The sequence below is a fragment of the Ruditapes philippinarum genome, unplaced genomic scaffold, assembly GCF_026571515.1.
Source record: "Ruditapes philippinarum isolate M1 unplaced genomic scaffold, ASM2657151v2 ctg289_1_1_1_1, whole genome shotgun sequence".
NCBI lineage: Eukaryota > Metazoa > Mollusca > Bivalvia > Venerida > Veneridae > Ruditapes > Ruditapes philippinarum.
The window spans coordinates 44,393-68,527 of NW_026864381.1; the positions used below are offsets into that span (position 1 = coordinate 44,393).

Consider the following 24,135-nt stretch of genomic DNA (forward strand, 5'->3'; position numbering starts at 1 on the left):
CTAGCAATAACTAAATAACTAACTAGAGTAATGAAAAAATAATACTTTTCATTGGTCAAAGTAAATAGTACAATTTAAAACAAAGTGGTATTCATCCTCTATATAACAAGTTGCAAATTTATTTGGCAAACTAACGAACGAATAATTCCATAGTTTCTAAATGAAACTTTTGCTATCCATACAGCTGCAAAGAACTTTGCCAATTTGTTTGTATCATAAAGTCACTTAAACACAAAACTACATCCATCCATCCGTCTGTCCGTCCATCCGTCCGCTCTCACGGGACAATAATAATGTGGCTAGAGGGACAATAGATTTTATATGGCTATTTTCATTTGTGTGGCTTAGAACTTACGTCCGTCCTTCAGCCCGTACGTATGTACGTACATACATACATACATACATACATACATACATACATACATACATACTATGAAACACAGGGAAATTATATAGTTTTCATCTATACTAGAATTTTTGTGTAAAGCATTTTTTATGGATTTAACCTAGATTGTTTAAATCTATGTTTTTGATGCATTCACTGTCAAAGTTTTATATTTATCAAGCGAAAGTTGTTTACTATAATTTTGGGTTATTTAAATGTGTTTTGTATTTACACTGACAAGTAACGCCGTATAACAAATTTTATATGTATATCAATTCATCAGCATCGCGTCAACTGCACTTGACCCGTGAATCCGTGTAATTTGTAAATATACTTCATAATCCTTTTTTGCACTTAATTTTCCTTAGCTTCTAAATCAGAACAGTTGAAATGACACATATTACTTATCTTATCTAAAATATGACCAGCTTCAAAGCGGCATACCTCCTAGCTCAGTAAGGCCAAAATATTTCAAGATAAACAAACTTGAAAAAAATGTTCTGAAATGTTAGGAAAATAAAAGGTTATAGGTGCGATTACTAACTGATTGGCCTTACTTTTCTCCATATTTCTACTGCATGACTAACGCAGTAAGGGCTCAGATTTTTGGATTTTAAGTGCAGTTTGAAATGTGTAAATGACTTTCATTGTTTAATGTACAATATTTTACTTAAAATACATGTACATTTTCAAAATTGTCATGAAATTAAGCTCGAATCTAGAAGCATACTGCTTTAAAGCTACATGCCTCCAGATGAGTCAAACTATTTTAATAAAATCAAACTTGAGAAAAATGTACTAAGATGTAAGGAAAGTTTAAAGTTTCAAGATTCAAGTAACATTTTATTATTATTATGTGCGATTAATGACTGATTTTTCAGTATTTACAACTATATTTCTACTGCGTTACTAACGCAGTACAGGCTATTTACGCATATTTTGACCACTTTTTGGTAATTTACGTGCTTTGTAAGTGCCATTGTTAATGTGTAAATTGATTCCTTTTGGTAACTTCACAATATTACACATTCAAATACATTTTCTAAATTTTCATGAAAATTACCGTATCTGGAGGCGTGTTGCTTTAAGTTATACCATAAAATTCATGTTTGCTTCCTCAATATTGGAGTAAAGAGTATATTTGAATGTTTTACACACAATGCAAGACCTATAATTATTAAAAATAATCTAATAACGTTAGTATGTTACAAGTGCACAAAAGTTATCAAAAAGTATATGTAGATAGTATGAACCTTTGGATTTTTAAAGAAGTTCCGAAGCAATTCGTATTAAACCAGTGCCATTTAAACACTTCGACGATCTTGGAAATGAAAGCAGTTCATCCACAGGGCTTTTCATATAAACAAATGGATAGGTAATCTGTCATGTTAAAAAAAACCAGGTCGAGTATAGAATACCCTTTGACAAATCCGAAATATTGCCAACAGGTAAGTTCTCGGTGCAGACTGTTTGTAAAAACATAATACAGTGTAATTAGCAAAAAGTGTACGTTTTACTTTTATAACTTTAAATTAACTTGATTTAAGTTGACCTTTAAAACGATATAATAAAATAACATAACATGGTAAAAACCAACAACGTACAACTTGTTTAACAGATTAAATTATTGTATCATAAGCTTCATCTTTAATTGTTTACAGTAAACACAATTCTGATAATTATCAAATCTCAATAAGATATAAACCATCGTGCAATTTATACATTTTTGCTATGAAAAATAATTTGCTAAAGATAGTTCAAATAATTTCTAATTAAGTGCACACAATCTGTTGCAACTCTAATCACAACATCGCGACCCTTTCTGATATAGTGGCCTCATGGCACGATAGTAACAATAGTAAGATACCTGCTCTTCCAAGAGGCATTGCAAAGTCGAGGAGATCAGATGGACAATAGTAAGATAGGGATACGGTTTTTCGGTCTCATCTACGCTACAGATTTAAACATGAAAACATATATTAAGTCAAAGCTATGATTTGTTGACTTAGTTTATTTCATTATATTGTGTAATAGTCGACTAAAATTAGTAAATTAGTAAAGATTAGATTTCTAGATTTCTTGTTGTCGGACACATTTTTGTTTCAAAATATATGCGGAATAAACTGTATTTTATTTTTCGATAGCTGTCAAATTAATACATTTGTTACTCATTATAAAATGATTACACTCTTTGTTCCGGGATAATTATGACAAATCGGCGAGGTGTTCGGAATGTTGCAACTCTGTATATAACTGTCACCGCCAAATATTTTAATAGAAGTGTTCTAAATTAGCGCGTTTTTTATACTCCAATCATTGTTATAGAAACTTCTTATGGTCCTATCTCTCTGTTTTTTACTCGATGGGCTTTTAACAACATTTGGCTGCCAAATTAATTATGCAGTCTAAGCGGACAAAAAAATAGTTTGGTCAAATGTACTAGTTTACACCTTCAAACAATGCATATATGAGAAATACATTCTTTGCAAAGTAAAACGTTGGCATGTTTTCGTTTTGTTTTATTGTAAATCGTACACCTCAAGGCTTTCGTGTTACAGTCGGGCGTAATTAACGACTCACGTAAATGATAAATACCTCGCAAGACGGTGTATATCAACAATCAGATTTTTATGCAGTTTTTATATTTTGCTAAATGACAAATACGACAGGTGGAGCGTTAATAAGTGAAAGTGAATGACCATAATGAGGGGTCCCTTTTTTGCATTTTTGGCCAAAATGTCAACACAGAAATCCAAAATATCCCGATTAGGAAATAGAGGGCAATATAAATAAACCAAAAAGATTGATTTATGATGTTCAAAACAATAATGAAACATAGGTGACTTTTATAAGAAACAAATACTGACCTCGTTCTTTCCGTTTCCTTTTTTGTCTTACATTCGTATCATACGTCTAAATTTATTCTGAGATTGATTAATTTGAAAGATTCCGGAATTTTTTATGATTCACAATTGTTTACTTACAATAGTATGTTTTCGATACTTAAAACCATGATTACGACACAGTCCTCCTTAAGTATACCTTTCAATAACTTGTAGCAATAACCTGCAAGATGTTTTTTTCAGTCTTGGAAAGAGGAAAAGGTCATAGTGTGCCGAGTCTGGAGAATTTGGTGTACGATTTTTTAGAAAGTAACTCGTTTTTCTCGAAATGAATGAAATCAATTACAGCATCTCCTTTATGTGCAGGAACGTTGTCAAGCAGTATATACAGGTCTTTCATGCCCTTCATGGCACTTTATTAAAGTGTTATTCAATTTTTCTCAGCACGACGTCTCTGTGATATTTTGGGTGTGACAGAACTACCTCTAGAAAAGGAATTTGGACAACAATTCCGTGGGTAATTAAAAAACTTTCTTGATACTTGTCAATCACTTTGAAATGCATGGTCGACGAACATTTTTTGTGGCCCAAATCCTATTACTTATTTCATGACTGTGATATATATAATATTACTCTTCTCGTTTTTTAATGTTTATGTAATTGTTTATATGTTTATAAGTATGTATACACGTCATTATAATTAATGGCAATTTGCCTTAATAAAATCTTGAATCTTGCATCTATTATCACACTTACACTGGCCTAAAATAGTGCACCAGTCATAATATTAGAATCAAAAGGCTGCAAGCTCAGTGGTATTTTCTGAATCGTACTGTATATCTGTTTGTATTTTCCTGTATAAGTTTATTTTTATATACTACAATTCATCTTGCAGGGCACCGAGATGCAGCGACTGCGTTTAGATTTTTTACTATGACAGTTTGAGTTTGATACATACGGAATTTTGCATGACTAGAGTTGCATCAAAAATCATTTATGTTCATTTTTTATGACAGCCACACTTTATCTTTGCATATCGTGACTACTTCCTTAAAAACGACACTTTAAAAAATAGTTGCCTTGACTGGGATTTGAACCACATACCTATCACACCCTAGACGAGCGCGTAACCCCTTCACCACGACGAAGTTTGACGAAGAAAGCCTGAATAAAATCAAATAATTCTAAATTTAGAATTTCAATTTCGGGTTTGTAATCCTTATTAATTTCGAGGTATTTTGTTCACGATAAACCTGTTGCTTAACATTGATTCAAATAATTTAGCGAAAATCTTCTCGTCAAAACAGTCCGACATGTATATATTCCACTACTGGACAGTCAGATTTGTTAGTAATCGACATCGCTAAAAATAGCATTTTCATTTATTAAAATCATATTCATCCGCGTAATTTGTGATTGTGTACTTATTGACAATTCTATAAGCTAACGCTACTTTTAAACTTTGATTGCGTTGTAATTTGTTGGATAACAAAATAAAAACATGTCTTTCTTTTAAATCGCTAGTGTTAAGGTGATTCCGCTTTGTCAGCCATGTTTGTTTCCAAAGTGAAGTAGGCCAAAATTCATATAACAACAAAGCTCACATTGTAGACGATGAGCCATTAGCAAGTACACTTCCAGTTCTATGTTTTAAAGACTATTTTAAACAAAAATAAAAATGATAACAATAAGAAAATTTACCTTGAATGGGCTAAATTTCTGAAGACCAAGAACATTCTGTTTCAAAGTTTTATGCACATTTCATGAATGGCAAAATCCAGTTCTGGCAAAAAACTTGTTACTTTAGTGTCATATTTGATAGGATTAAACTACGCTCAAAGGGGTGGCCAAGGATAGGAATTAAAAGTTTTGTCCAACTTTTCAGCTAAATGTGTGTGTGTGGGGGGGGGGGGATGAAAACGAGCGTTATATTTCGTATACCGAGGACTACTCATAAAACCAACCAGACAGTCCTCAATCATAGGGAGCTTAAACCGAAGTCGTCGTTGCATATGAAAATGTTGAAAGATGTATCGTTAATTTGTTTGGAAAGTACGTTTCACTTCACATCGCCCAGGAGCAAATAAAAGTCTAAGGACGTAGAATTGTATCTAAGACCTTTAGAGAACGTAAAAGGGGATACTATTATACGGTATAGTAATAAATGCATTGGTCACAACAAACTAGGAGAAACTATTTCGCAAATGTTGAAAGCAACAGGACAAATTATTCGTTGAGAACTTGCGCGCGACTAGTTGCTTATGTCAGTACAAGTACCGTAAGATAGAAAAAATACGTTAAAAACTGTTGGATAGAAAAAGCGATATTTGTATCATTTAGTTAATATATTTGTACATTACATGTTACTATAAATATCTCTGTAGGAAAATAATGATACTGTATGGTTACCTTTCTAAATAACAATTGCCTGTTTCGTTCAATTTAAGGTCGTAATATTAATTTTTGTTGTTTCTTTGATGTTTCTATGTCAAATCTGATACATGTAAATTAAAATCAAATTCGTAGCAACACATTGTGTAAGTTTAAACAAACACTGGTATTTCTTTCGTTTCGTAACGGATAAGTATTGTTATAAAAGTGTCCATTTCCTGAAAAATAATACTAACTTTTTGAAAGGTGTATTTTAAAGATAATTAGTGTTTGATTATTTTCTCTTATCCCGCGCATGCGCCAGCGCAAGAGTATTGCTTATATTTGTTCCCGTTGTTAGGTATGCGTGCGTGCGTGCTAGCGTGTGTGTAACACAATGGTTTGCACTTTTCAGGCCTAGAATTTCGGTATCAATCTAAAAAAAAACATTTTCCGAGTTCCGGATAACAAATATTGCACCAACCAACCACAAAGCTCAATAAATACTTCAGTTACTCATATGCCTTTATTGGAAACCGGCTACATAAAAAAGAAATAGAACGAACTAACTTCTAAGGACCATCAAACACTGCATTGACCGAACAGTCAATAATTGAACGTACACAGTTTTATGTTGATTGTGGCAAGCTGGGAATGGGTGGGTAGGGTCGGAAATTTAAATTTTAACCAACATGTGATCCAAATGGTCAACTTATACAGAATGACAAATATTGTCAAGGAGAAAAGAAAGAAAATATTTTACCGCCAGTGATAGAAACGACCAATGAAAAATTGTTATGTCAATTTGATGCATAAATAAATTTAAACTAATGAAAAGACGTTTTGTAAAGGTCAAATCAAAATAAACAACTTCATCAACTTCATTGCCTTTTTTAAATTACAGTTATAAATCAGACAACCTTGAAATATATTTGTATACATTTAAAGATGTTTGCATTGACCGGAAATCGAACCCTGGCCACCTGTGATTAGCGTTACGTTTTTATTATGTGTTAGACATATATATTGGTTATTTATGTATACATAAATGATTGTTTTTTATTTAAATATTACTCTTTATAGATTTTATGCTGTCGTTCTTTTCACTCGCCATGAATGTGTTTAGATTCAAAATAGTACTTCATTTTTTCTACCCAGATCTAAGCTGCATCTGACATAAACATACATGTATAGGCTACATGTAACTAAAAACGCACTATTTACTATTTAATGGTCCAAACTATATTTTGTGCAAGCAAACTTTTTTTTTTTCCATTTCTTTGATAAATTTAATACATTTAATCAGCACCAAATAATTATTTAATACTATTCCGTTAAATCAGTTAATATCCGTACAATTTGTGTACAGAATGAACAATTTATCACCAGTGCAAAGCAGGAATCTGAAGGCTATGTTTCTTGGGTGACCGCCATGTTTCTTGTCGAAATATTGTCGTAAAGGTGATGCTTGGAAATATACTGCACTGGACAAGCAGCAACGAAATCAGACAATGTGGTAGGTCACAAAAAGTTTTACAGAGTAACCAAATCTGCTCCGGCTTATGCCTAAGCTACCCGGGCATCTGGCGTCCTTGTTTCCTTTGCTAGCGTCATGTGTCTGTAATTTCGTATACGAGGTACTCCGTTGACCTGTAGAATAAGTTCCTTGACCGATAAGATGATAGTTTTACTACATGTATTATATCCCTGGGTTTGTCGGGGTTTGTCAGACGAATTCGATGACACCGATCTATATCCGAAAAAGATATATTAATGCCATGCGAAGTTGTGAGATCGAGAATTAAGTATCCATACTGTCTGTAATTGCCATGGGAGATACTGAAACATTTTCTCCAGATTCATAGGACTCATCGTCGGTACAGGAAGTGCTTTTGGTGCTTAACTTCATCGGACACGTTTATACCATCGGGAATCGCGTGCATATACCTTCTTCTGGCACTCCACTGGCACTGATACTGTTTTGACGACTGTATTGTTGTCATTTGTCAAACGTCTAATCCGGCTTTGCACAGTTAGATCAGATTTATTATCAGCAATCAAAGTTGCTTTTCACAGCCTCAACTATCGCTTTTATATCGCATTTGACAATGTCATTGTAGTCCCTGTTTGTGGGTGTAGTTTGTTCGCTTCACTCATTTTATATGATACAAACTTTTTTTCCGATAAGTATACTGTCGAAAATATTTAGCGTGGGAGGTCATAGTCTTAACATTTTGCACGAAATTCATGTGATAAGCTAAGATCAATTTCACAATATTTCAAAATATTTCACCAAAAAGTCATATTTCTCAGGTTGACATTGTGAATCAGTTTTCTAAGCACATAGACCTCAAATAGAGCATAAATCTATCACTTTTTGAGATGAGGTTTTTACGTGGTCATACCGGCCATCACGAAGTATGTCATGACCTTTAGTTTTATTTTTATCTATAGACATGCCAGCATTAAAATGAACTTAAATGGGACTGAAGTTCAGTAAATTCCTTATTATAATGGGAGGCAACTCATTTACACACAAATTAAACATGATCGTACTAATTACGTCCCCTGATCTTGTATACCTGCGTAACATTTAAAGTATTCGGAAGCTTTTTGGTAGTATACGTCCCCGACTTTAGAATACATCGATAATAGCACATATTATCGAATGAGTTATAATGTATAAGTCCATCATCACCAATCGGTTTACGAACATGAGACTCCGAGCTATTGCACTGGCAACTAATCCATCAGCAACGGAATTAATGGATAGGTAACAATTGTCTCTAGGGAAGGATGCATTTCACGAAACTACGTAGAGTTTAAGTACTAGTACGTTATAAACAAATACTTGCACATATCATCCTCCATGCAATGACCTACCATATGCTTTCGTAGCTGATTACTTTATGCAATGACTTGGAAGCTCATCTGTAAGACAATATTAGACACATAGCGCTAGCCTAAGAAACATGGCCCCTAAATTACCGCGTGTCATTTCATTTCCAAGTCTTGCGATGTTGGTTTTTTTTTCTTTGTATAAAGTACGAAATAAAACAAACAAAAAATATAAAAAAAAAATTCCATCACTTATTCATTTTCTGATTTGATTATCAGTTAGCCGATTTAATCACTTTACGGCAATAATCACGTGACCGTCAAATGACATGGCATTGGCGTTTCAGCGTACGACGCTTTTTACGAAGGATGCTAGCCAAAACAAACATGACCGTCAATTGTCTGCACTGCTTTGGCGTTTTCCAATAAGGAGAACTTGTTCATTCTCTATTTAACTGACGAAATTTCGTAAAGTTAATCCTTTTTCTGGAGGTCACGGTGACTAATCCTTTGTTCCGATTTCACTGCATATTAGCCAGTGCACTAGGTTCGAATATCAACTTTATGGCATTGCAAGGCGTAAGAAACATGGATGAATTTCCACTTAGTATGGGCGTTTAGGCCAGCGAACCAATTTCATTGAATATTCCTTTTGTTAGGCAAGGGACCATGAGATATGTTTCATTCTTTCTCATGAATAATTTCACTTTTTCACTTTTATTTCCATTGTTCTCGAGGGATCTCCTCTTTCCAGATTTGTCACGGTTGCAAATATAATATGTTCAAATGATATTGAAATAGCGCGCTTTTGTTTTAAGAAATAATTCATAACCTAAAAAGATTTTCTCAGTAGAACTTGTGTGTTGTGTTATGTAACTAAATGAGATGTGTGAAGTTGGCGGCCTAGCGGCCTAGCGGCCTGGCGGCGTGAAGTTGGCGGCCTAGCGGTGTGAAGTTGGCGGCCTAGCGGCCTGGCGGCCCAGCGGCGTGAAGTTAGCGGCCTGGCGGCCTAGCGGCGTGAAGTTGGCGGCCTAGCGGCCAAAAATTTTAATGTTGTAAAAATGTTTTTTTAACAATAAAACGGCATTTAATGAAGTTTTAAAGATAATTATTGTTATTTAAATGATATATGTAAAGAAAAAATCACTTTTCTAGGCCGCTAGGCCGCCAACTTCACGCCGCCAGGCCGCTAGGCCGCCAACTTCACACATCTAACTAAATGATGCTAACAATCGTTTCAAATGTTCTTAGTAACGAAAATATTTTAAAGGCTTGTGATGCCCAAGAATGCTTTTATTTCCATTTCCCACAAGTTTCTGGTGCCTTGTTATAGTTTCCAAAGATTTAATGATTTCCCCATTACCTGAATCATATCTGGCTTCTGTTGCTTTCTGGAATACAACGTATAGTGATTTAGTATATTGTATGGAAGTCAAATACTGCCTTGTTTATATTTGCTACTTTCATGAAATTCAGTGCTACTTTCTTTATGTAATACGTATTTAACATGCTCTAAAATTATAATTTAAACATGATTAAATTCTTGCTTACCCTATCTTTAAAGTAGGTATCACTGAAACTGGTCCGAATAGCTAACGTTCTTATCTTTTTTTCAGTGAAATGAAATTTTATCTAAAGAAATTAAATATGTAAAGAAAATATTTAGTGGCATTTATAAATAAAAAAATATCTACAATGAGTCTTGGGCTGATTAAGTCAGACTTATGTGCATATTTCTCAATATGTGTAAAGGTTATACCGTTTTCGGGCATTAAATTATCATGAGATTATCCTGTGTCACCAGTATAGTAAAGAGACAGGAGCACCCGAACATTCATGCAGTATGACCAGGCTCTATACTGATGATAGTTCAATGTTTGTAATTTGATATTTTAACCTTGACTGTTTCAAATTCAAAACAGAATCGACAATCAATGGTTTGTGTGGTCATTAAAACGAATTGATCGGGTCAAGTCTTTATCATGTATAAAAGTCAATATGTATATCAGGTTATGTCTTTTTGCCATTACATTTGTATATACATTGTTGTAGTGGGTCTTTCACATAGTAAGAACTGGTTAGTCAAAGTGGGTCTGTAACATAAATGTTAATCAAACAACACGTCACGCCGAGTCTTTAATATTTAAGTCAAGCAGTGTATAGAAAGTCAGTCTTTATGTAACAAGAACAAAATATTTTGTCATGATCAGTCATTGTTAGACAGGTATAATATATTGGATACTACGGTGTCCCGTTTGGGCCTTTGCGACACAGAAATAACTCGAAACAACGAAAACACGAAATTACGATGATGAAAAGTCGAAATAACAAAACCTAGATGATGAAAAGTCGAAAATACGATGATGAAAAGTCGAAAATACGATGATAAAATGTCGAAAGTATGATGGTAAAATGTCGAAATAACGAAACAACAAAATCACGATAGTGAAATATCTAAAATACGATGGTGAAAACACGATAATATATAGTTTTGACCATCGTTGCTTCGTTATTTCAACTGTTCATCGCTGTAATTTCATGCTTTCGTTGATTCGAGTTGTTTGTGTGTCTAGATGGCCTGAACAGGACACCTCAGTATACCGTTAGGGCCATCGTTTTACTTCGGGAGGGCGAAAGACAATTCCAAAACGCGAAAACCCTGTGCGAAAGTACTAAATTTATCTCCTTATCTTGTATAATGTTTTGTGTCTTCGCACTTCCTTATCGATTCATCGTCATTTTGCTGTTCTCAACTAATACTTCGAAATGCGAGTCATCGAAGTCCCGAACGGAACACCGTACGTCTAGTTAAACCGATACAGCGAATGAGCATCTTAAGATAAGACAATAAGTATTGTCATTAAGAAGCCCTCGGGCTATATCTGCATAGTTTATGTTAATTTAAATATTGTTTTATGTATTCATATAGTTTATGGAAAAACAGGTTTTATTTTAAAATCAAGCATGGTGTAACAGTGAGCAGTTATATTTTTCAAAAGGTTAATTAAAAGGTAATTATATTATATTAATATCACATTATTGCTGTTTTGTTTCATTTAGTTGAATATTTATATGGACATCGTGTCAACGGTTATCATTTATCGATGTTTGTATACATGTAGATACTTTGTAACCTCCTCAATTACGTTGATTTTTGAAAGCGCGTGCGCGTTATATACTCGTATTTAGGAAAATTATGAAGAAAAAAATAAAACTCATAATACTTCTTTACATTAAAACAAATAAACTCGTAGGTATAGCCTGTTTATTTTTCACCGATTACTGTTTATTTTGTGTAGATTATTAGACATAGTTTGCTACGTAATTTTCATCATTTCTTGATCGTTAAGGGTGGTGTGATTTTATTAAAGCCGCACGTTAGTTCGTATACCTGATACTGAACGTTTTCTTTAAAAAAAAAACAATTACGCAGTTAAAAATTTTAAGATGTTTTGTAGGTTATTGCCAGGTTTTACGTATGTTTGCCATATAATCAACGACTACGTGACTAGGGTAATTTAAGCTTATAACTGTTTTCAGTGGACTATATTTACCAAATAAAATATGGCCTTAAATGCAATATGCAAGTTTACAGACTGGTTGGTCAGACCTCGGAAGGTATATGGCCCGAATCTAAATCCTTTCGTCCCTTTTTTGCTGTCATATTTACTATAATTTGTTTTCAAATAATAATTTTATTTGTTCAGTGTGTGAAATATCTCAAACCCTACTCGATTTTTTGTATTATTATTTTCAAGCGATGCAGCAAAAAAACACGCTCTCTTTTAAATATTCCATTTTTGTTAATCAAATTAAATATTTAATGTAACTAGGCAAAAAACCCGCACTTTAAGAATTTCACAAACTGTATAAATAAGATTTATAAATTAAAGACAAATCATGACTTTTGATCAACATGTAATAAATTTATGTGAAACATAACAATAAATTCAGTAAAAAGAATTATTTAACAACATAATAAAATATTATACACATCATTTGCATACGCCCTTCTATATTCAAAATGACGTCATCCAGTCCATATTTGATAGCCGGTCTGTATGCGGTTTATGGACTGGATGACTTCATATTAAATATAGAAGGGCGTATGCAAATGAGGTATAATATAACCTTTTAAATGTCCCCGAAAGAATTTATGATTTACTGCACACGCAGTTCCTTTCTATGAAGAAAAAAAAAGTTGAAATATTAACAGACGCCGTGTATAATAACAGTAAACACCTCGATTAACCAAATGTAAATTGACGTTACGAACATGGAACAAAATATAAAAGCATCAGCAAGATTATGAGTTGTTGTTGACGAAACTGCATTTTTTATATTTGTAATATACAAAGTGAAATTTTACACATCACAACTGTATGTTTATCGGTGTTCTTTTCACGTTATTTTTTTTTAAATGTATACAAAAAATTATATATATAGTTGTATATATATCCTGTTTGTAAATATTTAATATCAAGAAAACTGACTCATAAGTTGTCAGTAAATTGTTACCTGACAAAGGAATGTTAAGTTTATTGTGTTATTACACAATGTATCATCTATTTTATGCCTCATTACCCACGGTGTTGGACTGTTAGTTAGTTTATTGATCAGTTGAATAAATTATTTCTGAATAAAACATTTTCCAAATATTATATTTCTGAAATAATGTGTTAAATCTTGGTCAAAGAAAATAATAAAATATTTCAAATAGTAGAATTCTCTAATTAATGAACCCTTTTTTCTGTCCACGGTGGCATAAAAGGGACATCGGAACTTTTTTATGTATCACTCTGGTAGTTGACACGTTCGCGCGTGGTAAATATTTTTCCCAATGTCTCCTCTAATTGTTTAGATTTTGTCGTTATTTAGAGGACATTTTATATTAAACATTATAAATGACACTTATACTTGAATTATGACTGAGTATTTAGCAGTTATTTTTAGCCTTAAAAATATTTTTATAGTATATTGTTATTACCAAATTTAGGATATCTGCACATTGCCTTAGGATTGAAACCGGACGATATGGTCAGAATAGAATTGAAAGAGGTGAAAGAACATGCAATATTTGTCAATCTAGAGACATTGAGGATGAATTCCATATGATTTGCGTGTGCCCCTGCTACAGACTTATAAGAAAACGTTACATTGATAAATATCATTATGAAAGACCATCTATGTTTAAACTTACCCAGTTGTTGAATAATTTAGTTTGTTTCCTAAATTGTACATTAAGAATTAGGCATAATCTATTACAATACATAATTAATAAATATATAATAAATAAATAAATGCTCAATTTATTGTCATGTACGTTAAGAATTACACGTTAAATGATACTGATATATATTCTATACCTTATTTTGTCATATGTACCACAGATATTGTCAATTTCAATATTGTATTATATCATTATATTGTTTGACTTTGACATAATAATGTATAATTATGTTGTGGATGAGGAGCGAAATGCTCAAATCTAAAATAAAATTCATGTTCTGTTCTGTTCTGTTATTTATTTATTTTTTATTTTTACAGGCATTATGGAAAGCAAATGTTTAGTTCTGTTACTCGCTGTCGTTTACTGCGCACGCTCATATGCACAACAGGGGAAATGCCCGGATGGTTGTTATTGTAATAACAAGTTTGTCGATTGCCAATCTTTGATGGACTTTCCGCTGGACTTGTTACGTGATACTCAACGTATCCGGTTATCACACATGAACATTGGAGAAATTCCCAAGCACGCGTTCAGTTACCTTTCAAATGTTACTTTAATCGAAATAGAACAGTCAAATATTGGTATCATTGCTGGATGTGCTTTTGAAAACATATATTCTTTACAAGAACTCGTGTTTGACAAAACAGTTATTGGAAATATAGAAAGCTATGCATTTAACGGACTGTCAAAAATGAAACGGATTGAGTTTCTTAAAAGCAGAATTGGAAGATTTAAATCGTTTGCTTTTTATGAATTATCTTACATAGAAAAACTCAACTTACTTGAGACTAACTTTCTTTACTTTTACTCCAATGCAGTATACGGGTTACATAATATAAGCACACTGACACTCACTAGTAACAACATGAGTGATATAGTGACAGATGCGTTTAGAGATGTAAAGGTAGGCACTTTAAGAGTATCATCTAACTCTCTCTGGAACATGCACTGTGGTGTGCTCGACGTCATGTTCCAGTCGGCAAGAACTTTCTCATTTTCAAGCAACACTTTCTATTGTAACTGTTCCGTACACTGGATGCTTAGTACTTCAGGAAGACAGAAGTACGCGGAAATTCTGCCTGACAATATCTGTCATGGACCAGGTAGAATGAATGAAACCGCAAATCTAGCAGAAGTTAACTTCAGTGACCTTAACTGCAAGACTATAAAGAAAGATGAGCCGCTACAATGTGATGCGATTAAAATAAAAAATTTGAATCCAACATGTGATCCTAGCAAACGAAGACCTAATAGTCCAAACGGACATGAATGAGGAAGATGGAGATGCCGGAAATGGTGTATCGTCTGCAATAATTACAGTCACGATCTTATGTGCGTCCCTAGTGACTAGCTTTCTAGTATCTAAATAGGAATAATGCATGTTTTTGTTCGTATTAGATCTATGACGTCATTTAATCCATATTGGGTATGTTTCTATACCCTGGCAGATATACAGGATCGCAAGTATAAAATACCATACAAAATGTCCAGATGTATGTAAACTATTCTAAAACAAAAACATTAATTCAAACAGGATTCCATAACTGCTGACATGTTTGCTGTGGTGGTATTGGTAGTTTTCACTCCGGGTCACAGCAGTTAGCTTTCATTGATTTTACCAAAGCACAGTTCAGCCACCGCACCACTCCTGGGCAAGCTGACAAGCAGTTTATCAGTATTAGTTGCCTTCACTTTCGCAAGGAATTGAAACTTTTGTACATACCAGAGCATAGGTACAGTGCGAATGACCGTAGAAATGATTTCATGATCAATCACAACGAAAGTAACCTACACCGTCTGGGAATCGTTTGCTCTGGTTATGCCAAATTAAATATTACTTTCAAAAAAGGAACATCATAATTAGACATTATCGTGTAAAATAACCTTTTCTATGAGCTTTTTTGTAAAAAAAATTAGATCTATATAAACAAAAGTATATTGTACATGTATGTTATTTTTGTATTATAATATCATCTTCTCGGCCCTTTCTATCAAACTTCGAATAAGATTATTATGAATAATAGCCGAGGAGTTCCAATTGCACTTTGAATATCCCAGCTAGTTACATTCAACCATATTTCCGCGATGTATACTGTGGAAAAACTGTGGAGTACTGTTATTTGGCTTCAAATCACCCGAAGGTACACAAATGAGAGTAAATCACGCGGTCCTATATGCTTTCATATAATTATGATAGCTTACAATTTTAGAGATTATTTTTCTCCAGATATTGTGCCGCGCCTGACCAATTTAATTTTGTAAATACGTACTAATGAACATTAATCTATACTTGGCCTTCGTTCGCCAAACGGTAGTGTTTTTTTTAATGTGCAGTAAAAGTTTACTTTTTTATGAACTTAAACAGATAAAAACGAGTGTTTACGAACCCGGACATAATTTCAACCTGCTTAACTTTGCTCAACTAAAAGTTAATCGCGCTTTCAGAAAATTAAAAAAAATACAATTTAAATAACGGTGAATTTTACCTGAACCACCAAAGATCTCACAGCAGGATATGTAGTCTCAACACACCAAATGTCATATTATTCTATAAATTATTCTTACTACGCTAAATATCCAAAACGGACGTGTCCATCTTTCAATTTGAAAAAAAAAATCTTTAGGAAAAACTTCAAAATAAATACTGATTTGGTCTTCACTGGACTGACTTGGTCTTCACTGGTCGTATGTGTAAATTTGAGTGGCAGTCATTGAATTAAATGACGTTTAGAAGTGTTTACTGGAACCTGATGAAAGGAATGAAAGGCCAGCCGCTGCTGCAACTTACGTTCAACTAAAATATTGATGAAAATCAAATGTTCACACGAACGTGTAGAGCAATTGAAACATGTATAAAACATTTTTTTTTTTATCTAAAAGTGGAACATTTTATGTTTTAAATAAACAATAGTTCAGTCTTCACGAAGATCTTTATGCAACCATTGTAAATGATATCAATAATATCTAACCAACTTAATAATCAAGTCAAATATTACCGTAGATTAAAAAACTAACAGCAGCAGTAGCAGCAGCAGCAGCAACAACAACAACACAAAAATAAAAATAACTACGTAAGTTTTTAAACAACATGTATTACTAATTTGACTGAAAAGTGATCATTATTATTTAGAATTACTTTATTAGGAATGCCAGGTTCCGATTCACTATTATAATATTAGACATAATAGAAGAGTGATATCTAAAGAATGGTTCCATGGGTTCGTATTTACGAGCATATTCAATAGCAGAAGAGAAATACTGGCGTATATGATTATCGCGTGCTTCGGTTGAATGTTGCGGACGCATTTATTTCTAACATTATCAGGGCGAGGGAGGGAGCTTATGGCATGTTATGGCTACTTTTAGGCGACATATTTCATTGGTGCATGGTTACCGCCAAGGTTTTCTTCTGACTCTTTTAACGGTATATCAGGATAAATAATTAACGTCATAGCTTTAAGGGCAAGTGTATGTCGAATAAATGATGTTGACAAAAAGATGAACAACTGGGCATAGATTCTTTTGTTTTCTTTTTTCTTTTGTTATCATTTTAACACATATGAAATAAATGCATGACATATAAGATTTTAAAGTTATAGGAGTGATCATAACCATGTTCAGACTATAAACAGATCAATGACATATCAGGTGCTAGTTTGTGACTCTGGTCTTCTATGGTTTTTTTGTTACACTTTTGAAGTCGCAGGTTCTAATTCTATGCAGGTCAAATGTATTTAAATATCAACTTATTTGATGATGCAATGAAGCGTTTCTGTAATTCTCTACAATCAGTCTCCAAGATTCTCTTATAGTACTGACAACATTGGATCGAAACATCGACACCAAGTACGAACATTTTTGTTTTTGAGTTTGATGACATTGAAGAGTTTGTTTATCTCCAAATATGACTTCCTTCCCGTACCGTAAATGTCTGTATTGTATACCTGCTATATTGCCGGGAACCATTCCATACAAGTATACATCATCGATCCATAGAAACGGCGTTTCTAATGCTGATTGGTAAAGCGCTGGAATAAGATCGTTCGTAAAGATGACAACAAAACCTTGACAATAATCCGGATATCTAGTTTGATTTACTAAAATTGTCTTATTGACAAACCATTTAGATTTGCGGTTTCTCACAATTATATTTCTATGAAATCGACGACAGGCCATAAATTTTGTCTTTTTCAAGAATGAAGGCATAAACGTTGAGCTAGTGAAAAATTTGAACATATTCACAATGACGTCATCATCAACTTTGAGAACGATTTTGGCGTTTCTGCATTTTTCTGTTAGCCATCTGTACGCCATTACACCTTTGTATGTCAAGTTATGATAGTCATCTATAAAGTCTCCCTGTAACATGTCCTCATTCTCTTTAAACTCTTTAACAATTTCCGCTTGTAAACTTGTATTTTTCACCGCACCTAATAGAAACAATATCCTGACCGTTCCAAGATGAGTATAATAAGAGTTATTTGCCCATGTTTCTCTTATAGTTTGGCGGCGCTCGCGATTTTTTGGTGCCGTGTGCACGATAATTACCACAGATAGATTGGGAACTGACGTGCATAACTCGGGCTTTTCTAGCAAATAACGTATTTTCATAGTGACGCCATGTTGATGTCTGATTTTATTTTCTGCCGTTTCATTTCTAGCGAAGATGGCGCGATCAATGTCAATGATATTGTATGAAGATAGACCAACAAAAATAACGAAAACGACCACTAAAACGTTAAATATGAAAAATGATTTCTTAGGATCCATTATAAGAAAACTTCATTGAAATCACAGCGTCATATTATATCATCTTCCATGAACTGATTTGTTGCTTCTTATATTACACACCATATTCCATTTCAACTGCTGATATTTTGCAGATATCTGGCAATGTGTCCGTTTGAGATATAAATGTTAGTTTGGTATCTGACAATTACTTACCATCAAATATTAATTAAAGATTTACGTATCTTGATAAGTGTCCGTGTGTACCGACATGTATTTGTGATGATGATAATCACATTGACAGAATAAGGATTCCAAATTGCTATAAGGACTTCGTTAAATCACCTGACCTCCTCTACATTCTCAGTACAGTGATGATAGCCTAGTGGCGAGAGATTTTCAGTTCAAGCTCTGTATAACGATGTTATGTGGTAGCCTGGTGGTGAAGATGTCGACCAAAAGATTCTTAGTTCGGCAATAAGCATTGATACCCCACATGGCACCAGCTCTGTGCAGTGCAAGGAGCTTAAATAATATAAGTGTAAACAAACATATAACATTGACACATTGAAATAATTCAAATCTTAATAATAAACTTTAAAATAAATACAGAACTTGAAAGTTAAATGGATAGCACCATATTGTGTTATCCTGGTTACCTTCATGCATATGTCAGTTCAATTAAATTATAGTTTATGATGTACATGTATTAGAACCATATATTAAAAGTTAAAAGTCGAATTCATAGATCTTAACGAGGGTTTTTAAAATCTTTCAAAATAAATATAAATACAAACTTTCTTATAATGATGAAAATATATCATTACTGCCTTTGCAAGGCACCTCTGCACAAAAAAATCCCCAAAACAAAACAACAAACAAACAACCCCCGGAACATCGTACTAAATAAGGCGCATACAAGTTTAATTCCAGATATAACCTTTTCTCCTAAAGTACGATTTTTTTTCACACATACGAAATTGTAATTAGTTTATCATTTAAATATAAAATACAGAACTAACTTCAAAACTATCTTCATATAATGAAATGCTAAATAAATATGTAAACACAAATAAGATTTACTTACGATCATTCAAAATCCAATGAGAAATGTTGTTTTTGTGTGTGTATTTTTAAACAAACATAAATTGCATGTTTTAAACTACTCCAAAATGTCAGTACTGTAAGAATTATGGGTGCATTACAATGTTATAAACGGTGGAATTCGATCCAATGTCCCTATTCATGTTGTAAAGTTGTCATTTTAAAGGTAATTACGTGTATTGTCGTTTTATTATTATTATCGTCGCGCAATTCATGTTCCGGTACCTTATCCAAGGACGATGTTATGGAGGGAATATCTCCCATTACATATTCACAATGCAACATGGTAATCACAGTTCCATTGTTATGCTTCACTTATTACTTTATTGTTAAATCTGGCATTTCAAAATGATAACATTGTATTCTAAATCGAATTTCAATTATTGAATACCATTTTTGCGGATTAGAAAAAAAGTTCTCTTATTGATTGTTTGTTTTGTCAAATGTTGATTTTTATTGTTCAATCAGATCTTTTATAGAAATCATACTTAGATCTTTTATAGAAATCATACTTAAGTTATATGGTATTTCAATTTTATATTTAAAAAACCCCGTTTGTAAGGTAGAAACAGACATGTAATATATAAAAGAGTGTATTTAGTACCAAAAACAGTGACATGATTGATTTAATATTTATATAATCTTTATTTGAGTCTCATCCCCATAACAACATAAAATTTCAAATACATAATTTTACAAATTAAAAGTTAATTGTGTACGGACATTCTATTCAGGATTACTGGGTTCTAAATCTCATGAATCAATGACTCTTTATTAGACAAATCAGTTTTTATTGATAAATGTTTATCGACGGAAATCTGTTTTTGTTGTATAAATGTAGTTTGATGACATAGTACTTTGCCTATAACATTTATGTAAACTGAAAGAAAAAAAATGGATTAAAACAATTTTTTAACCCAAAGAAGATCGAAGACACCACGACGAACAAAACATTGTCATTTCATTCGTTCTCAACAGAAACAGTAGGTACATGACTCAGCTCCTATATAACACACTGGCCATAGCTTTCACAGAAGCAGATGATACATAAAAGAGATACTCGTTAGCAAGGTTAACAGAACATGCTTCTTGAATACGAAGAAAAAGAAGGGGAAAAAGCCATATCACGCGAATGTGTTATCATAAAAGGAATAGATAGAAACCTTTTCCTAAAAAAAACAACAAATAATATTTACATGTATACAAATTAGTGTTCTCAGTATCATAATATAACACAATGACATTCAAAACTGAGATTGTTCTCTTCTTATTCAAGAAGCTTGTTCTGTTAATATCGATGAGTATGTCTTTTAAGTTTGTATGACAAAACCAGTGTTGAACCTGGAACTTACGGTCTATTAAAGTATCAGGTTGAACGTGGTCTATCCCATGATAATACCGGCCAAATTAGTTTTCAATTGAAGGAAAATGGAAGCGGAACTCTGACATCTATATATATATCACTTGTATGTATAATTATATTGTTTTAATCACCAAATAAACACGTTTCTCTCATGTCAAAGTAAGGAAAGGATTGTACTCAATTGAAAGTGTGTTATAACAAGTTAAACCCTCAAAACAGACATTAATGGTACGAATCCACCGCCGTCTGCGTTGTAATCATCTTTTGTCAATTCTTTTATAAACAGGCAATAACAATCTCAAAAAAAAAAAATCCAAAATATGGCTGTTTTGTGTGAGTGTCATCCATACGATGTGATGCCGGTGTATTTAGGTGTCGTTTTGTACAAATGTGTTTCAAAAGTGGCGACCCCTCGTCAAACTGTACAGAAGTGTATTCATAAATGGCAATGCATTACATCGCGTGCGTGTAATAGTTAGGAAGACTACATATATGGACTCAAGTCTCACTAGATGTTTTCCATAAAACATTGAATCATAAAACAAAATTCAGTCATAAACTTACTGACAACAGCAAATGGCATTTTTTACGCCGCTGCCATGGATCCAACACTTCTGCAAAAGCTATGTGGTATGACTGGTGACATGTCCGTGGTCTGTATTCAGTAATGAAAGCTGCTTTTGTGTCTTAACGGACAGATGGTCTCCATTTAGCATAGATTACAAACAAACATAGCTGTCTTTCAATGTCGTATTTATTCTATTTGAATCACTCTACAAAAACACCCTTAATGTATATTTGGTACGTTTGGACGTGTGTATATATAGTGTGTATAAAACGTCCAATTGCCCCTCACCGCTGTGTGTTCGAATTCCGACAGCGACTTTTGATTTTGACCAGCGAAGATGCTATCCAACGTCGGTGGTTCTACTCAAGCGCCAGTTTGTGCCTGAAATATGCATTGAAGGTCTTCCTTCACCAGTAAAGATAGGAAGTCGGCACATGATATGTAAAACATAAAACAAAAATGAGAAGTGTGTGTTATTAACAAGCCTGTGTTTATATACAACTAATTTTCATATGATCAACACCTAAATACATTTCATCCGTGCACATCTGTATATTAAGTTGTGAGCTCTCAGAGGTGAGATCATATAATCAGCACCCAAAATAAACTTCACAAGTGAGATTTCAGGCAATTGCTAAAGCTATCTTCAGAAACATACTCAGTACTCAGGAGTGAGATTTTCATACTTTTTTGTAGATAAGTGAGATCTTCAGACAGCCCTGACAACTCTTCAGATATGAAATTTTCAGACTGTCCCTAACACAGATAGTGGCTGTTTCAGGGAAGTAAATCTGTTTAGAATAAAATTTTCACCAATACTGGTTACCTCCCTTGAACACACACCGATACTGTAAAGGAGATACAGCCAAATTCCAGCTTTACTTGTAAGAAAAACCTCGGTTGCCACTTCATACAATATCTAAGCCACAAGCAGGCACTTTACGTCAGCTACCAGGACAGCTCACATGAAAGAGTTTAAAGGCTATCACGGGCGGTGAGGGTCAACGACTCAGACAAATATGGAAGTAAGGTCTACTGAACGAACAGATGGCATCAAAACAAGACTGGGCTCAGTAAAGGAGCCATAACTACTAACACAGGCGTGATTACTACCTATAAATACTAAAGAAAACACCAAAAAACATTCTCGTATTCTTAGTGTGATAATTTCATCCATGAATGAATAACAAAGATATGATAAATAAATGTACTTTTTTGACTATCCAACCATAACCATTACCTTCTGGTGTCAATGAATCCTAGTACCAAGCTATATGCACAAAACACGGCAATCTATTCACAATCATGACTTGACATACAAGCTTGATATTGACATTTGACCTCGAGACTAACTGGCTGCACCTGAAACATTGGCTTTACCACAACACATTTATGCAAAAACATTTCAAAATCCAATCATAAGTGACAGGATTATTGACCAAACACTAACATAAATGTACTTAAATGAACAAGAGGGCCATGATTGCCCTGAAATCGCTCACCTGTATATAGACACTTGGGCCAAGGCCAATTTTAAACCAGGGGCTTTTATTTGAACAAACTAAGTAGACACTCAGAAGAAGATATTTCAATCTCTAACCAACAAACATGGTAGACACACATTAGAAGAGGTTTCATGCTAAATATCTTACTTCTAGCTCTTCTGGGTTTTTAAATGAAAATTAATTAAAGTTTTTTACTATATACATATAGCGGAACAACAATGACCCCCCCCCCCCCCCGGGGATGGGCCAATTTTTAGCTGGAACAAACATGGTAGACACCTACTAGAAGATGGTTCATGCTTAATATCTAAACTCTAGCTATTTGGGTTTTTTAAAAGAAGATTTTTTTAAAGTTTTTACTATATACAAATAAGGAAAATCAATGACCCCCTGGGGCTGGGCCAATTTTTATCTCAGGGCTTTTATTTGAACAAACTTGGTAAACACCCACTAGAAGATGTTCATGCTTAATATCTAAGCTCTAGCTATTTTTTTTTTTTTTTTTAAAGAAGATTTTTTAAAGTTTTTACTATATACAAATATGGAAAATCAATGACCCCCTGGGGCGGGGCCAATTTTTATCTCAGGGCTTTTATTTGAACAAACTTGGTAGACACCCACTAGAAGATGTTTCATGCTTAATATCTAAATTCTAGCTATTTGGGTTCTTTAAAAGAAGATTTTTTAAAGTTTTTAATATAAACAAATAAGGAAAATCAATGACCCCCTGGGGAGGGGCCAATTTTGACCCTAGGGCATTTATTTGAACAAACTTAGTAGACACCTTCTAGAAGATGTTTCATGCTTAATATCTAAGCTCTAGTTATTTTTCGATTTTTAAAAGAAGATTTTTTAAGTTTTTTTCTAGAGCTGTCATTGATTCAGTGCAAAGCATATCAACGATATATATCGATATCAGATTACTAAAATCAACGATACACTGATATATCGATACTAACTTATAATTACTTATCTGTCATTCACTTTCATATCTGTTTAAATGATTTCTGTTAATAAAATGTTCTGTACATTACAGTGTCTTGTCCACTGCATGATTTTTTTCCAGACAATATTTTTTGTCACCATTGCTATGAAATATTTCCACTGTATAATAAAAGCATAATGTGTCACATGAATTACTGCTTCTGTATATGTTTTAGGTGAATTTTCATAATTTCTAGACATTTAATAAATTAGTCAA

The 24,135-nt window shown here is 33.3% G+C and overlaps 2 protein-coding genes across 2 annotated transcripts; one reads left to right on the forward strand and one right to left on the reverse strand.

Annotated features, from left to right (window-relative positions):
* The first annotated feature begins 11,309 nt into the window (after nt 1-11,309).
* Nucleotides 11,310-15,636, forward strand: LOC132725399 (slit homolog 3 protein-like). The gene is made up of 2 exons (XM_060710507.1): nt 11,310-11,447; nt 13,984-15,636. The coding sequence occupies exon 2, from the start codon at nt 13,989-13,991 to the stop codon at nt 14,937-14,939; it is 951 nt and encodes a 316-aa protein (XP_060566490.1). The 5' UTR covers nt 11,310-11,447; nt 13,984-13,988; the 3' UTR covers nt 14,940-15,636.
* A 1,545-nt stretch (nt 15,637-17,181) lies between these two features.
* LOC132725400 (beta-1,3-galactosyltransferase 1-like) lies at nt 17,182-19,722 on the reverse strand. Its single transcript, XM_060710508.1, has 2 exons — nt 19,482-19,722; nt 17,182-18,919 (listed from the first exon to the last, which is right to left on the reverse strand). The coding sequence occupies exon 2, from the start codon at nt 18,434-18,436 to the stop codon at nt 17,408-17,410; it is 1,029 nt and encodes a 342-aa protein (XP_060566491.1). The 5' UTR covers nt 18,437-18,919; nt 19,482-19,722; the 3' UTR covers nt 17,182-17,407.
* Nucleotides 19,723-24,135: the final 4,413 nt, after the last annotated feature.